The 19,004-nt window shown below is 33.1% G+C and overlaps 2 protein-coding genes across 2 annotated transcripts; both read left to right on the forward strand.

The window, feature by feature from the left end:
- Nucleotides 1-7,808: 7,808 nt before the first annotated feature.
- On the forward strand, nt 7,809-11,443 carry LOC105769200 (uncharacterized). The gene is made up of 7 exons (XM_012589673.2): nt 7,809-8,153; nt 8,489-8,546; nt 8,762-8,842; nt 8,944-8,979; nt 9,272-9,511; nt 9,597-9,738; nt 10,333-11,443. Exons 1-7 carry the CDS (start codon nt 7,963-7,965, stop codon nt 10,824-10,826), a joined length of 1,242 nt encoding a protein of 413 aa, XP_012445127.2. The 5' UTR covers nt 7,809-7,962; the 3' UTR covers nt 10,827-11,443.
- A 4,474-nt stretch (nt 11,444-15,917) lies between these two features.
- On the forward strand, nt 15,918-17,659 carry LOC105769201 (uncharacterized). The gene is made up of 5 exons (XM_012589675.2): nt 15,918-16,243; nt 16,331-16,459; nt 16,548-16,712; nt 16,796-17,101; nt 17,224-17,659. Exons 1-5 carry the CDS (start codon nt 15,965-15,967, stop codon nt 17,362-17,364), a joined length of 1,020 nt encoding a protein of 339 aa, XP_012445129.1. The 5' UTR covers nt 15,918-15,964; the 3' UTR covers nt 17,365-17,659.
- The last annotated feature ends 1,345 nt before the right edge of the window (nt 17,660-19,004 follow it).

Here is a 19,004-nt window from a genome sequence, read left to right on the forward strand (position 1 = left end):
CTCGAGCTTCCCGTTATATGGTTATTGCGAGCTTCCCGTTAATAGATCTTCGGAGCATCCTAATTGGTTGTGATTTTGCATGTGTTATAGACACACCACAACTCTTATGAGCTTCCCGTTATATGGTTCTTCGTAAGCTTCCCGATTAAAGGCTCTTTGTGAGCTTCCTGATTAATAGCTCTCCGGAGCTTCCCGATATGGCTCGCTTGAACTTCCCGATATATGGCTATCCGAAGCTTCTCGTTAATGGCTCTTCGGAGCTACCCATTATTGGCTCGCATGAGCTTCCCGATTATAGCTCTTATGAGTTTCCTGTTATACAACCCGGATAAGCTTCCCATTACACGACTCACATGAGCTTCCCGTTATATGGCTCGAGAGATGGCTTTCCGATTATGTGCTCTAAGAGTACCCCCGAATATGAATTGACGAATTTTAGATTCGTACACTTCATGTGTACTACCTTTGTATCCATCGATATTTTAAATGATTCAACGGGTAAAGTTCTGATATGAGATAACGTGAGTTTGAAATGGACTATTACCGGTATATACTTGAAATACATGGAAATGATATTTATTTGATATATTGAAACATGACATGGAAAATACATGTATATGAAACTTGCCTGATAATTATGTATATTCATGATCATGAACTGTTACCAGAATAAATATACACGAAATTCATGAAAATGACGGTACATGAAATATTGATATAATGAAATGAATGATATATGTTTATGAAGAAATGGTAAGAGAATGATATGTATCATGACATGTAAATACGTGACTATCTTTGATATGTTGATACAAGGAAATTATGTATGTTGAGACAAATAATAAACTCAAGTGTGACATGTCAAGAAAATAAGTTTATCAATGTTGAATTTATATGTCATATGTGCAAATACATTAACCAGTGTTGTTGCTTGATATTTAGGCAAGTGCTAAGCTATTGGTTGAATGGGAATATGTTTATTTATATGATGCATTGAATCGGTAAGTATTTAAGTGAAAATATGCTAGTGCTCATGAAAGAGTGGTAAGGTTTAAATTATGTAATTTCTTATGAAATGACTTATCATGTGATCAATTCGAAAAAGGCTTTGGTTAAATGCACTAGCTTGTGACCATGGTTGAATGATATGTTTATGACTTGTGTGTCATGCATATGGAATAAGTGTGGAAAGTAAAGAAATGCAAATGAAAACAAAGAAATTTGGACGAGTTAAAGTTATATAAAATCCTACTAAGCTTGGGATAATATGTATAAGTGATGTTGTGGATTTATTCACCTTATGATTTGATGAATATAACTTCATGAGTATTGTGGTATCAATGTTGGATTATTCTTGATATGTATAGATTTCATATTTGAAATGAATTAATATGATTAAAGATTACACAAGCTTACTAAGCATTCATTGCTTACGTATTTGTTTTTATTTACCCTACAGATTATTGGAAGCTCGAATAGGTTGGAAGCTTGTCGGAGTTATATCTCACTATCCATTGGTTCTATTGGTAATTTTGGGTGATTTGATTCTGGTTTTAATGACATGTATAAGTTAATTTGGCCAATGTTGGCTTATTAATGTTTTGTTATATCTAGCCATAGGGATGGCTTGTGATGAACATGTTTTGATGTGCATATAAGAGACTATATCATGTTAGATGTGAGTGTTTGGTATAGTTGAATAATGATAATCTTATAGATATGTTAATATTTAGTACAAGTATGCATATATGTGAATTTGGTCAATTTGATAAGTTTGAATACTAAAGTATATGTGATAATAATATATGTATAAAACTTGGATTTAGCTTGATTTGAATGCTATGAGATATGTTGTTGATGTGTAAAAGTGTTGAGTTAGGTTGATGACAAATGGGGTGAGAAATGTGGCTTGAAAATGACCTATTTTCGTCCACACAGCCTAACACATGAGCGTGTGTTCTGGCCGTGTGTCCCCTACATCTTTAAAATTGAGAAACAGAATTCTCAGGTTTTTGCACACGGCCAAGACACACGCCCGTGTGCTAGGCCGTGTGACCTAAGTCAGAGAGTTACACGGGTATGGACACGGATTGGGACACGACCATGTGTCTTACATCGAATACCCACACGGCCTAAGACACAGGTGTGTCTCTTGGCCGTGTGGCTCACACGGTTAGGCCACACGGGCGTGTGTCCCTTGCATCTAAGGTAAATTTTGAAATTTTGGGAAAAATTCTCTGAGTTTCCAATTTAGTCCCGATTTGTTTCTAATGTGTGTTTTGGGCCTCAAGGGCTCGTATAAGGGACAATATGTATGATTTTGATTGGTTTTTGACTTGAATGCTATATGATATGAAATGTTTGCATTTTTTGTTTGTTTGATTTATAAACTCCGGTAATGCTCTGTAACCCTGTTCTGGCGACAAATTTGGGTTAGGGGTGTTACACCAACAAATGAATTTATATATATATATTTTTATATATTTTATTAAAAATTATATTTTTAATAATTTATTAGAACTTATTATGATTTTTTATAATTTTATAATTATTGATAATTTTATATTTTATTTGAATTTTTATATGTTCTTATAATGTTTATTATTTTTATAATATTTACAAATTTTATAAGTTCACTGAAAGTTTTCAATATTTTTAACATGTTTTATTTTTATTTTTTTATAATTAATTAGAATTTTTATAATATTTTTAGTTTTTATGAATTTTTATTAGTTTTGTAAATTTTATAATATTATAAGTTTATATAAATTTGTAATATTTTATTTTTTATAATTCTAATGATTTTTATGGAAAAATATAATATTAAATTAAATGCCATCACGTGTTGTTATTTGATTAATCCATTAATTAATTTTAACGATTAACATGACTAAAGATAAAAATAATTAAAAATTAATTGATTTTTTAATCACATGCTTAATTGAATCAAAATTAATGCAAAAACTCAATTCATGTGAATTTAGTATAAAACTCGATTTTTTTCGTATTCTTTTAAGACTTATAGATACACGTGTTCAAATTTCGATTAAAACCGAATTAATTGACCGAACTGAATTAATTCCTTTAATCGGTCGGTTAACTAATCTAATTCAGTTGGAGGTCGGTTAATAATTTTTTGAAAATTTGGTTATCGGTTATTCGGTTCGAAATTGAGTAATTAACCGAATTAATCAAGCTTTCAAAAAATCAATATTATATATTACCAATTTGGTTAATTTCAGTTAATTTTAATTTAGTTAATTCGGTTAAATGATCATTAACAATTATTTTTAAATATATTTTATACTTGTTTTAACAAAAAAAATATAACAATTTTGATTAATTCGTTAATGACTAAATTAACCCAAATAATTCGGTTCGATTAATTTAGTTTAAAAAATTTCGATTCAATTAAAAGTTAAAGAGTTAAAAAAATCAATTAATTCAATTAATATTAATTCAATGCGATTAACCAATCGATTAACCAATTAAACACCCAACAAATAAACCTTAATTTCTTTAATATTGGCGTTGTAGATTCCACTGTCTACTTCTCACATCTCGGGGGGATTTTATTACTTTGACAGATAAATCATGTGCCACTAATATTTCGTGGCGAGCTAATGTATTCACCGTTTGTTCTTGCAACTTGTTAACGAGCCATCCCAAAATCTGTGGCGCGTAATTCATAATGGTCTGACCACTAATATTTGGTCTTATTAAAATAAACATGAAAATTTAATAATTTCATTATAATTACAATTTTTCATAAAATACAAGTTTAAATTCATGTATTCATTTCTTATCACACAAATAAATTTATAGATAAAATTTTAATTTTTACATAAATTAACTCACTTCAATTAATTACCTTATTGCTTGAGTTGAATTACAAATTTTAGCTTAAATGAAATGATGTTATTATTTCGGGATTTTATAAAAAATAAATATAAAAATAATATGAGAAACAGATTAATTACAAAAATGGGTTGAAATCTACTGAATTTGTCTGATTAATTGGTGGTACCATCTTCACTTTTTGTAAATTATTAGTAACCATGGATTTTTAAAAAATATTCTTTTTAGTGGTGCCACTTGGTACATTGGCGACATCGGTATAAATTTTCAAAAAATACTCGTATTTTCTGCTATATACGGAACAAAACGTTATGAAAAAAATTAATGTTTTAATGGTGTCGCCTAACATATTGGTGACAATGGTGAAATTTTTGAAAAAAAATAGGGCTGACAGAAAAAAAAAGATTGCAGAAACAAAAAAAAAAAGTGATGTAAGGTGGTGCCGTCAAGTAGTCAGGTGATATCGATTTAAAATTTTTAAAAAATTTGACCATTGTGAGAAAAAAATTATTTTTTAATGAGTGCTTCTTGTCGGCGACATCAATATCTTATATTTAATTCTCCTCCAACCAAAGAACAAAATTTGACTGTTTATGGTTTCAAACAAACAAAAGAAGAGAGAAAAAAAATGGGTGTTAGAAATTAGAATTGAAAATCAACAATATTTGTTTCTCATTTGAGAAATCAAGGTTTTTTTTTTAACCTTAAAATCAAATTGATAAGGTTAGTTTGTAGTTATCTTTATATTTTTAATTTATTTTACCATTATGTATGATTATGTGTCTATATATTGATAATTAATAGTATGAGATACAAGTTATATTATTTGATAAAACTTTTTTTGTTGATTTAAAATGGTATGAATTGTTTTAATAAGAACTAATATTTTTAGTTTTAATTTAATTTAATTTACAGATTTAGTATCGAAAATGAATAACCAATTTTTTGTATACTTTCATTTTGATGTGATAATTTTACAAACAACAATTGGTCGTATGTTTGAATTGTGCCATCAAATAAGAATGATGTTCAACAAAAGTGTAAAACTCGATGAAGTGAAACAAAATATTAGTGCGAAAGTTGCTTGACGTTGTGGGAAGAGGATGTCCAAACTATTTTACAAATTTCTAATTTCGTCAAATTCGTGCAAATATAAGGAGATGGAACTTGTAAAGGATGATGAAGTGGAGACTATGATCGCACTGAATTGCTCGCCTGAGAACGTTGAACTTGTTGAGTTGTTCATGGAGTTGGCGGATGTTGAGCCCGTTCAAAATGTCACTCCATTAAATTAACAATATGAAGTTGAAGACCCGTATACAAAGGTTCCAAAAGCTTTTGTCGATAGGTGGTCTTTTGTACACGAGTTTGACTTTGATCTGAATGTTGGGTAGGTAGAACTGTGCGATTATGGAGCGACATTGACATGGGGAGAAAATCCACACAATGCTCTGATTGTGTATAACAACCTTAATCTAGGTCCCCATTTACAAATACATCCATTGGTGATTGGTATCGATGTAGACGACGATGAAGGACTTGATAATGATGGTGGTTTTAATCACCAATGTGAAGATTTTAGTGACCCTGATCTTGGTGAGGTCCCGGATGATATAGACGAGGAAAACACAGGCGATGATGATATTGTATATGCCCCTTCGCTCGGGAACCCAACTCAAAGCATTGTTATACGAAATGATCTTTCAATCTACATGTTGAGCGTAGATCCTGATGCTGCGCATGCATTTGAGTTCCCTAAATATCCAAATATAATACATTTTCATAGATTGGTGCCAGATTTTGAATCAGAAGAGTGACTATAGGTTAACAATTCGCAAACAAGGAGGAATGTGTATTTGTCATCAATAAGTATAGTAAGAAAGTGTCAGTGGACTACAAAGTCGTTGTATCTAAACCGACATTATATATTGGAGAGTGTTAGAGGTCTACAAAATGTTGCAAATTGATGGTACGGGCTGCATTGATGCAGAGGTCGCAACTGTGAGAGATTCAAAAAATATGTTAGGCCTCATACATGCACTGTTGCACGAATGACACAAGACCATTAAAAATTTGATGCGAAAACAATTTGTAACTAAATCATGCTACTGGTGAAAGACATGTCCACCATTCATATCAACATTATTTGCTGACATGCAATCCTGGTTTCAGTACAGAGTGTCATATATGAAAACATGGTGAACTAAACATATGACAATGGAACTACAGGGTGGTTAGTCGCTAATGTGTCAGGCGATATCATTATCATTTTTTTAGTATTTTTTTGTCCAGTGTATACCAGAAAATATATGTACTGTTTTGAAAATTTAAACAAGTGCTGCCAATGTGTCAGGCGGCACTACTATTTTTTTAAAACCATGATTGGCGATTTGCAAAAAGTAAGGGTAGTACCGCTAACTAGTTAGGCTACATCAATGTGTTTTGTAGCTTTCAACCTATTTTTATAATTAATTTGTTTCCCATACTAGTTTTGTACTTAATTTTTTTTATTTTATAAAAAAACTATTATTTTGGAGATACTAAATGATGCTATTATTTCACCTTTTATAACTTTAATTTATTGTTATATCATTAATTTTTTAGGTATAAGAGGTTTGGCCCGCTCCTCCAAACTCTAAAATAGACTAAATTTTAGAGTCAATAACAATTATTGTTGGTGTATTTGCAACTTATGTGGATTTAATAATAATGGATAATATGAACCTTGTGTGTTGGTTTGGTAGGTACGGAGTTCACCGCCTCAAGTGTAGCTTGGGTTCAAGTCGTACTAGACGTGTTGTTGTTAGAGCTTTGCGCTCCTCTTGTAATTTATCAAAAAAAAGTAAAAATAAAGGACACTAATTCTCGATTCAACTAATTTGATCGGTTCAATAAATAATTAAAATACAAATAGCAAAATTACATACTCCTAATGAACAGAAAATCAACACTAATACTTGAATTCTTAAAACTAAATTTCGCTTTCATACTATTTAATTCAAGCCTTTTGCTTTCATTTTATTGTTAATTAGTATATCCAAAACATGATAACTTATGTAATTAACCTGGGGACCAAAATCAAAATTCTCATCCATTTATTTTTTAACTTTTAATTTAATCCATGATAAATGGAGTGATGGTAGAAAGTGGCAACTTCTTTATAAATTACCACTTAATTAACCTTTCAAGTCTTAGAAACCAAATTTAATTAACCCATTTTGAGTAAACTTGGATTGGAACGCACGTCGCCTTTGACTAATCAAAAATTGTAGCCTTGTAAGATATTGGCGAAAAAGAAGAAATCAGCTAAAATGTGGATTTGACTTTCCCTTGCATTGAAGATTGGCGTCGATCTAATTTAAGTCACGAGATATCAAATCTATGTTTATCTTTTCCTAATTTAAATAAATAGCAACGGCACCGTTTGGCACTAAGAAATATAAACTAGGGGAAAGTTTTACTAGTGTTGGAATTGGAGATATGTTTCCGACACGTCAATTCTCAAGCCACAACTTTGCATTATGCATCTATTTGGATCGATGTGGACTAACACGTAAAGCAACAAAAAATCCAAAAATTGGTGAGAGAAAATCAACGACAGAATAAGAAACACTTTTTCTTTTTGCAAAATGGAAAAATTAGAGTCGTTCTCCTACGCTCGGCCGCATCACATTTGTGTGCGTCTCAACTGACCAAGACTTGACTTTTGAAAAACAAAAATAAACATGTATCCAATTATTAACTGACACGAGGGAATCGATGTGGTATTATTGTCATCTTAAAATGTAGAGAACCAACTCCACTAGTGGAAGCTGACGATTACAGGAATTGGATGATAAGAACGACCGCAGGAAATCCGATATATTTTCGTTCATGCTTCATAGCTCCCCTTGGTTGTCCATCCCCTATAAAATGCTGAAAATAAGAATAAATAAATAAATAAAAATCAAACTTGCATTATTGATTTATTCCATTTTTCGCCCATGGATTGAATCATTTCTCTGCAATATCTGTCTCTCTCTCTCTCTTTTTTTGTTTTTTAGAAGCGTACGGACTAAAAATAAAGCTCAATTGTTGTTTGGAAATTCGATAGAGCAAGGGAGAATGTGGGGATTTGGGGGGAGATATTATTGGGGGAGAAAGGAAAGGGTGGAAAGAAGGAGAGGGGAAGGGGGAGGGATAATTGTAGTATTTGCTTGGATGTCGAGTCAAGAGAAGCACTTGAAGAACTATGTTCAGCTTTACGCTTCTTTGGGTTGGGATTCATTGGTTTGTCATTCAGAGTTCCTAAACATGTATGGGTCTTCAGCTATATTCGGCTTTGGATTCCCTTTTTTATTTAACTATTAATGGTTGCTGGATGCTTTTGGCTTGCTGTACCACTTGATTTCCAGTGCTGTGAAATTGTTCTTTCTTGATGGTGGGGAATTAGAATCATTGACCCTTACTTTTAAATGCTTCATCTGGAATTTCTTTGATTGTTTTACATTTCTGATTATAAAGGAATATGCTATGCAAATGTTAAATGAAGTTAAATCTTTGATTGATACTTTTGGACTGAAATTCGATGTGCACCTGCTCAAGGCTGACTGAATTTGGAGTTGGATTTTGATGTTTGTAATCTGTGTAGGTTCTTCCCCGAGAAGGCTGCAGCTCTAGCACATGATCTTCTTAAGGAACTTGTTGAGGTAACTCAATTCATTCAATCAGTGTCTTACAAAGGGAAAGCTTCATTTCATATGGTTTCCTCTGAAGTCTGAACACAGTCTGTCTAAAGTGTTTCAAGATGGAAAGATTAGTTTCCTGCCAATGCTTTCAATCTTCACTTTTTCAGTAACCCTGTATTCTGAAATTTTATGCTTTAGTGCATTGAGTGGGTTTTTCTCTTTTTGGTTGCATGCAGGAGCTAAAGATTAGGCCATGCCCTGTGGTCTTTTCATCTTTTTCTGGTGGCCCTAAGGCCTGCATGTACAAGGTTCTTCAGGTCATACTTTGAAAACTCCATTTGTTTTTAACCTTATATGTGAAAATACTTGTTTCCATTTGTTTCTGTGCTGATATAACTTTATGATTTCTTTGCTGCAGATGATTGAGGGATCCTGTGAAGTGGAAGTAAATCCAGTATGTTATCTTTCGACAACTTTTACATCATGCTATTGTATTCATTCTTTCCCATTTTCTTTTGATTACTGAATAGATAAAAATTGGTTTTGTTGTTAAGAGAAATATTACCACATCAATCCTGACAATCATTGTCTCTCTTTTCCATATGACATAAAAATAAACCAATTGTTGGTATAATGGCATTTCGGAAAAATGCGTTCCTAGAGTAATAATCAATATGGTTTATGAACATTGCTACGGACATTTAAGTTCTACTTGTCTAGTAAATCTTCTTTTACTTCCAATGAAGGATGACCTCCAACTGGTGAAGGAGTGCTTTTCAGGCCATATTTTTGATTCCAGTCCTGTGGATTTTACCAGTGATTTGGGTGCTCGATTTGTTGTTCACCCAACAGTTCTCAGAATGTCTCATCCTCCAAGAATAGCATCATGGATAGCAAATGGCATTGCTTCTGGACTTGATGCTCTCTTCCTCAGCAGGTTTGAATCCCATCGTGCTGAGTATTGGCAGACTCTATATGCTTCTATTGTAAGTGTACTATAAATTTTATTAGTTAACTTATTACTTCCATTTTTCTTATATTTATAGTTTACTCATTACCATTCTTTTGCAGAGGATGGGGGGCCCATATCTCATATTATGCTCGGAAACTGACGATCTTGCTCCTTATCAAATCATCCACAATTTCGCTCAAAGAATACAACAACTTGGGGGTGACGTAAAACTTGTTAAGTTTAATGGTTCATCTCATGTAGGTCTGTTTCTAAACTTATGAGAAACTGCTTATATTAGAACATGATCATACTATATATAAAGTGTTAATCAGGGTTCGGCAACACAGTTGTAACATATTGGGACTGTGTGGTTGGGGGGGTGGGACTTATTATTGATAGTCATTCATTTGTCTTCAAGCATCCGTCACATGGGTCCGGACCCATGTTGTTTGCATGCATAAGAATAGGTTTGTTAATTTATTTCTTAAACATAAGCCTAGCTGATGCATCAGTGGAGAAAAATGAAAGAAGAAGGAGATCAAAAAGAGAAGGAGAAGATGTACAGAATAGAGAAATTTCTTGTAACTGTTTCTAGTTGGTCAAAGCTTCTTGATTTGAAATAACTAGGTAGTTGGTGGTGAAATTATCATAGATCACTTATATAACTTTAACAAATCTGGATATATAAGATGTGGTGGAGTCCAGCAAATATGTAGAATTGATAAAATGAATTCCTAAAATATAATAATTTCATTTGCAGCAGTAGCTTTAGCTTCTTGTATTTGAATACAATCTGAAAGCTTATTGAGGCAATAGCATCGGCATTCAACTTGTGTCAATTAATGGTCTTTACAGGTCATTATCGGGATTATCCAGTTGATTACAGGGCTGCTGTGACTGAGCTTCTTGGTAAGGCATCTGCCTTATATTTTGGAAGAATTCAACAACTTGAGGGTGAACAAGTGGGATCAGCTGGGGCACATGATGAGATCTCTGAGCCAATCTCCAATATCAGCAAAACAGCCTTAAGCCCAAACCTGAGTTTTCAGGGAACTCCTCTGATGCAAAGTGATCATTTCCTCTTGCCTAGTTCAATAGAATACTATGAAGGTAGAGATTTTGGGTCTGTACAAGATGAACAAAAGGAAAGCCTAATCCGTTTGCCTCAACCCTCAAGCATTGATGTCAATGGGGTTCTTGGTCAAATACTTTTTGATGTCTGTGTCCCCAAGGATGTCGAAGGTTGGGATATGAAGTCATCAGATTCCTCGAGCCGACACCCTTATACTTCTCTGTGGCGGAATTCCCATTTCAATCCAATCAAATGCATTCGTCGGTCCAGACTATAACATACCTTACTGACTACTTTCAGCACAGGCTTTTTCCTGAATTTGCAGAACCCGTAATCTTACCGGCATGAGAATTAAATGGAGCCTCACCATAGCAAAATGGGACCGCCAAAGGTACAAGAAGGGGCAATGTGAATGGATGGCGAGATGTGATCTCTAATTCTGTTTCGTAGGCCACTAATGATTACTTGCCATGATTTGAGCTAATAAGACCTCTGTTCCCAGTTCCAACATAAACAATAAACAGTCACTTTACTATTCATGCTCTAAATTTGATGTGGAGTTTCTTAGAATCACCATCATAATGAAAATAAAACGTTATTGCGCTAATGCTTCTAAATTGCAAGATCATGAACCTAGATTACCAGGGTAGAAATTCTCTGTTTCACGTGAAAAAGGAAAAAGCTTATTTGTATAGCATAGAAGTAGGGAAGGCAAAAGGTATTTAGTTTCCCATTTCATATTATTTGTATTTATCATTTCTTAACCCTCCAAAGAGATCTATATCAGTAGTTGATATTGTAGATTTGGGGTCTGTATATTTCTCGATATTCATGTATTTTTCCGTTATATAGATTTTGACATTTATGAATTTATATTATAATTGTGTTTATTTATATCATACTTCAGTTATTTTCTATGTCCAAAATTATAAGACCATAAATAAACCTCCTTTACACATTGTAAATTATGTAACGCCTCGAAATGTTTGGGATCATAATTTGTGCCGTAGGCGAAATGAATTCCTGAGTACAAGCATCGCATTAAATGTGATATGGGAAATCATCGAGATACGAGTAAAGGTGATTCAAGGACTAATTTATAAAGGAAAGTAAACTAGCGTGTAATGTAAGGGAGAAAAGAAGTGAATTAATTAGGATTTATGAAGGACCAATAGAGAAGTTTGGCCAAGGACTCGTCAAGTAAAATTTCCATGACATTAGAAAGCAGGTGGAGATGGGACTAATGAAGGCCATAGATTAGCATTATGTTGAGTGGGAATAATTGTCAACCGTGGGATCAATCTTTAGTGTAGATAATTTGGGTGGGTTTGGATGGACGGTGTGTTTATCTTTGGTTAGTATAAAAATAGCAGTAGCTGTGAGATTAGATATTGTAACAATACTGTAGCATGAGACAAAAAAAAAAGCTAAACGCACCATACTGAAATTAATCTCCCATCCAAAGGGCCCTTCATTAAATTAAAACTCTATCCATTCTCTCTCTCCTATCCACCTTAGAATAAGAACAAAAAAGAATACTCGTCTTCTTCCTCACGGCTTAAGCCAAGAAAAAGAGAGAATTTCTATGGTTTTCACCTTATTGCCATGAGTATTATCTTCGAAGTGGAGGAAGTCTTAGAACTTTTTAGTTAAATTGAGAGAATAGAAACAAAGTACAGAGTGAGCCCATTCCTTGGTGAAGGAAAGGTGAAGCTTGTGCTTGAATATAGGTTTCGGTCAAGCTTGTGAGTGAAGGGCCAAGCACTAAAGGCAAGACCCAAGTGCTGGATGAGTGAAACTTAAGCAAGATTAGAAAGCTTTGGCAATTTCGGTTTGTGCTCTACAAGCTTGAATTTATATTATGTTAGGCTTAATTGTTTAGGAGATTTAGTTGTTATAATTTATACTCATAGATATTAATCTAATTGAAAGAGGTGAAGCATGTCAATTGTAGATTAATAAGCTTCAAATGTTTAAAGAGTGTGGATACAAAATTAGCAATATTGTTTCATTTATAATCTTTTACAAAAGAAAATATTTCTTGAAATAAACATTGTTTGAGAATAATTATGTTTAAAACAATCATTTGTAATATCTATATTTAGAACAATTCTCATTTAGTGTAGTTCGAACAACTAAAGGTTGGAATAACTCTTATTTAGAATAATGACATTTCAAGAACGGTTATATTTAAAACAATCATTGCTTGGAACAATTTTTATTTAAATTGGTTTCTTCTCCTAGAAGAGTCATTATTCAAAGCAAGTTCTTCTAACAAAAATATCACTATAAAATAACTATTATTCAGAACAACCTTTATATTGAGAATAATTAATTGAGAGCAACTTGTGTTTGGAATAAGTCAAAATATTTTTTATTCAAGAACAATCATTTGTATTGTGTGTCTCAAGAGATTTTTGCAAAAGATGTTTCACATTGTTTCACCAAAGTAAAAGAATTAGAACTAACCCCGAAATATGGCAGAATCGTTGAGTTATCTTCACTCTTGATATGTACAGAAGAGTCTAGTTTGGTGGATCAAATATGAATGTAATTGAAAGGTTTTCTTCACTATTCAGTATTACCATCACCAACAAAACTCTTCATAATGCTAATTATATATATATATATATATATATATATATTAATCTACCATAAAATTAGTTACAAATTTAGGGTTTAAGTTTACATATCACTAATATAAAAATATACATTATAATAAAATAGTTATATATGAGGTTGCATATTATTAATAATCTATCTTAATTATATAATGTTAATTGTATGTATTATAGTCTACCTTTAAATAGTTATATGTTTAAGATTTATGTTGCAAATCATTAATTAAAGAATGCACATTATAATATTATAATTGTATTCAAATATTATACATTCATACTTTACTTATATATAACAATTGATATATTATATGTTATTAAACATGTATGTATATTATTTTATAATATAGTATGTACTAAATAAAACTACATACGTTATAAAATAAATTCATATTATAATATTGATGGTCACTAAACTAACTATAATTACGACAAAGACAAGTGCACCTATCGAATAATAGTATAGCTATGGTGAGTAGAGAATAATGTATCCACGAGGACTAAAAGCACTAGTAATTACTGTTTTTCTATTATTTAGCCAACAAATTGATGAGATTGTTTTTAATCTAAAATTAACTAAACTAATTTACTAACAACGCAACAGAGAATGAATTAGGAAAATAATTGAAGATAACCAATGAGATAAATAATACCCAAGAAAGAATCCACCTAGACTTCACCTATTATTCTGAATCTGAATTAAACGATTTGTTCATTTGTGTCTTGATCAGTAGAAATCCCTAAATTATGCTAATATCTCTTTCGAGAGCAAGAACAACTGACTCTAGGTTGATTAATTGAAATCTCTTTCTAATTAAAACCCTTATTGTCGCATTAACTCGATCTATGGATTCCCCTATTAGATTTGAAACTAATCCGGTAGATTTATGTCGTCCTATTTTTAGGATTGCATGCAACTCTACTCAATTATGCTAGATCTACTCTTAAATAAGGACTTTTGCTCCACTGAAATAAGCATATTAAACATGAATTAATATCCTGAAAATATTAAAACACAAAATAAACATACATAATTGAGAATAAGAATCAAGTATTTATCATGTAAATCAGAAATCGAATAATACAATTCATTATAGGTTTCATCTTCCCTAGGTATCTAGGGAATTTAGTTCATAATCTGGAATGGAAACATCTCAAAATTAGGATAACAACAAGACATAAAGAAACTCAATAAAACTTCGACTGAAATTAATGGAGATATTCAATCTTGAAGGAGATCCACTTCCGAGTTGATTCTGATGGCGTTCTTTGAATCTTTTCTTCGTTCTTCTCTCCGTCCCCCCCTTCGACCTTCTTCTAATATGTATTTATAGACTTTAGAATGCTTAGAAAGCCTAAAAATTAGATTTTTCCTTGTAGTTGGGAAGCATGGTGCGATATCAACACGGGCTGGCACAAGGGCGTGTGGCCAGCCAGTGTGGCTCACACGGGCTTGTGTCCAGCTCATATGGAAATGCCCAGCCTGTGTCGATCCTGAAAACAGCTGTTTTTGTCCGATTTTGGCTTGTTTTTCGCTCCTTTCACTCCCCTATGCTCACCTAAGTATAGAAACATGAATTTAAAGGACTAGGAGCATCAAATTCACTAATTTACATATTAAATCATCCAAAAATGCATCAAGAATGAGATTAAAAATATGTTACTTTTATGGCTTATCAAATATTATTTTAATTATATAAACATTAATTAATTTTTGGTTTAAAGTAATTTAGCGAATTGATCAAATATAAAGAGGAGAAACACGAATTTAGAAATTCTAATGATCCAAGTTTATGATTACATATGATTTAAGATAAGCTATATGAGATTTTAGAATAAGATATCAAAGAATATATTTTTTATTAAAATTTATTATATTTAATTTTAGAAAGCATTTTTATATGTTGTTTATTAATTTGAGGAAATTATAATCAATATTTAAAGCATAACTTTATATATACGGGTCTTGACTTCAAACCTTGTTAAAAGTAAATATTTGGATTCAGATAATGGATATCTGAAGGGGTGTATCACGTCCACGATATTTGAATCTGCACAATTTAAATAAGATATCTGTAAATATTTAATTTTGGCAATTGCTAGGGATAAGACAACTCCCTGTCCTTCCCTAAGTGATCGACACTACTCAGATTTTTGTGAAATTGAGTTTGATTGAGGTGATTTTGGAAAAAAAAAAAAAAAACCATACATAAACCCAAATCGCCACCAACAACATCGATGCCTTCTCCAAATAACCTACACCACTCTAATTTATGTGAAATCGGGTTTAACGGTAGTGATTTGGGCACAAAACACCATAAGTTAGCCCAAATCGTTACCAATAGCACCGATTTGGTGGCAATCCCGTAACAGTGCCCTCATTTTACTATAGTATTATTTAATTAAATAATTTGGATTTAATATTTTTCTTTTAGCTAGTCCATTTTCACTTTCTTATTATTTAAGTAAAATAATATTATTTTTATATCATATTGTTGAAAATGTCAAATTCTAATATTTTAAAGGTTAAAAGATTTTTTCAATCTCTTTCAATTTCAAAATTGAGTAAATTGGTTCCTCTCAGAAAAATTGGATAAGGATTAAATTTGTCATTAATTGCTCACTTTCAAAATTGATAAGATTAAATTGCTCTAATTTTTTTGAGAAGGACCAATTTGCTTAACATCAAAATTAAGAGGGACTGGAGAGGTTATTTCACCTATTTTAAAAGCTTAAAAAAGGGTTGTATCAGAAAAGAAATCATAGTTGACATTTGACTTGAAAACCAGAAAAGCATATGAAGATACTGCTAACTGGCGCATCGGGTTATCTAGGTGGAAGGCTGTGCCACGCTCTGGTAAACCGCGGCTACACCGTCCGAGCCTTGGTCCGGCGCACCAGCGACCTCTCTGGCCTTCCTTCATCTTCACCCACCGATGGAGCTTCTCTGGAACTCGCGTACGGCGACGTCACCGACTACCCATCCCTCCTGGACGCCTGCTCCGACTGCGACATCATCTTCCACACCGCCGCCCTCGTCGAACCCTGGCTTCCAGATCACTCTAGATTCTTCTCCGTAAGCTCAATCGAATTTCACTTCCCACTTAATAACTCCTTTTTAACTTATGTACTGACATCTCGTCATCAAATTGTTCAATGAAAGGTCAACGTTGGTGGTCTGAAGAACCTGTTGCAAGCAGCTAAGGAGACGAAGACGATTAATAAGATCATTTACACGTCTTCGTTCTTCGCTTTTGGTCCTACCGATGGATATATCGCCGATGAGAATCAAGTAAAAAAGAAACAGTTAATCACTCAGATTAAAAGATTCAATAAGTGAAAGACATTTTGTTTCTGATTTTGTAAATACTGATTGGCAGATTCACCTGGAGAAAGCTTTCTGCACGGAGTACGAGAAATCAAAGGCCGCCGCCGATAAGGTTGCTTTGCAAGCTATAGCTGAGGGGATGCCAATTGTTCCGGTTTATCCAGGTGTAATTTATGGCCCTGGCAAGCTTACCACAGGCAATGTTGTTGCTCAATTAGTAAGAATTTCTTTCAATTTCTGTGTATTTTGTTTTACAACTTGTGTTAATTATAAGATTGAATTGTACTTTTTCTTTTCCAGTTAATTGAGCGGTTTAATTGGCGATTACCTGGTTACATAGGCCGTGGAAATGATAAGTTTTCTTTTAGTCATGTTGATGATGTAGTAGAGGGCCATATTGCAGCCATGGAAAAGGGTCGACTAGGGGAAAGATATTTACTTACGGGAGAAAATGCATCATTCAGGCATGTTTTTGATATAGCTGCCATTATCACTGGAACTGCTAGGCCTAAATTCAACATCCCTTTAGGCTTGATTGAAGTTTATGGATGGATTTCTGTTCTTTTTGCCCGAATTACAGGAAAGCTTCCTCTCATTAGTCCCCCGGTATGATCTGCTCTATGGCTTCCATCCATCAATATACTTGCATTTAAACCTGTTCAAATCTGTAATGTTTCCTACAATCTTCTTAATATTTCACAAGAACCCTTTATTCCATTTTTGAGCAGACTGTGCATGTCTTAAGACATCAATGGGCATATACTTGTGACAAGGCCAAACTGGAGTTGGATTATAGACCTAGAAGCTTGAAAGACGGGCTTGAAGAAATGCTCCCCTGGTTGAAGAGCTTGGGCGTGATAAAATACTAATTACTAATATGAATTATGAAGATGTACGAACTTGATCTCATTCTTTAGGCCATTGAGAAGTATTCGATTAAATGCTGAGAGGAACCTATGTTGTTCCTTCTGTTTCATGCTTGTTGTAGCTTTAGCCGGTAGTGGCAGTAATAAGAAACTGGTTGGCTTGTTTCTTTGTGTTCAATGTTGATGAATAAGGATCACTGTTGTACGATGATTATGATTCAGGAATTCTTAATGAAATACTTGAAGCTCATTTGTATTAAACACCAATTCAGTTTTGAAAATGAGCTTTCCAGTTCAACTCAGTGTTTATATTGTGTATTTATGCCACTATTTGATGGTTATCATTTCAAGCTAGACCTGTCCATGGGCCGGGCCGGGTTCTGGTTGGGCCCACAAAAAATTCAGCCCGTTTACTAGGCCCGAGCCCAGCCTGGCCCGAAATATGGGCCTAAGATTTTGCCCAGGCCTGGCCCGAAGAAAAATATGGGACCCGAGTCTGGCCCGGCCCGGCCCGTTTTTAATTAAAATTAAAATTATTTTTTTAATAAAATTAAAACTAATTGTTATTAAAATTAATTGTTAGTAAAATTATCAAATTATTAATTGTTAATTGTATTAATTGTTGTAATAAAATCTAACATTTGATTAGTAAATTTATCAAATTATTAATTGTATTAATTGTATTAATTGTTGTAATAAAATCTAACATTTGATTAGTAAATTTATCAAATTATTAATTGTATTAATTGTATTAATTGTTGTAACAAAATCTAACATTTGATTAGTAAAACAAACTTGATGTTTTATTATTATTATTTTGTAACACTAGTTAATGAAATGAAAGTAAATAAACTTAAAATAAAAAACTATTATATTTTAAAAATAAAAAAATATATTTAATATTTTTCGGGCCGGGCCGGGCCCGGGCCAAAAAACTTGCCCGAGGCCCGGCCCATTTTTTAAACGGACCTAAAATTTTGCCGAAGCCCATATTTCGGGCCTATATTTTTACCTAAACCCTCCCATATTTCGGGCGGGCCATCGGACCGGGCCGGGCCGCCTGGCCCATGGACAGGTCTATTTCAAGCTTGGGAATATAGGTTGGTGAAATAGTTTTTCTTCACTTCGCCCTTCTGCCAGACAAAAGGTATCGTACAGGGAATGCTACCGAAAACAAGAAAAGAATGGGAGCTGTCAATCTACCGCAGCTTTCTCAGGCTCTTCGTCTCTTCGATCTCTCTGCATTTTCTTCACCAATTTTACACTTTGTACTAAGCTGAAGCTTACTGGTGAAGAACAATTGTTTAGGAGATTGGGTCGTGTCGCTAACAAACCACCCCTGTTTACAATTAAGTGGGTGATTTTGTTGCTTCTGTTTAATGGTTCTAATTGAAGTTAAAAAAATGCTTTCTGCAAATGTAGAATATCTAAGCATAAGAATTTGTCAAATGAAGTTGACTCTTTAACCTCATGTTACTGGTGGATTTTGACTTGTTTGTTATCAATTTAATTCATGTTGTTTTTGTTGTTTATTTCCTCTATAAGTGATAACTAGATAGCAGGACCATAGATTTATAATGGTTCATGACTTCCTTGTAACTGCATGTTTTAAGAAAAATGTTTGGACTTTAAGCCGTCCTCTA

This window comes from Gossypium raimondii, chromosome 5 (assembly GCF_025698545.1).
Source record: "Gossypium raimondii isolate GPD5lz chromosome 5, ASM2569854v1, whole genome shotgun sequence".
NCBI lineage: Eukaryota > Viridiplantae > Streptophyta > Magnoliopsida > Malvales > Malvaceae > Gossypium > Gossypium raimondii.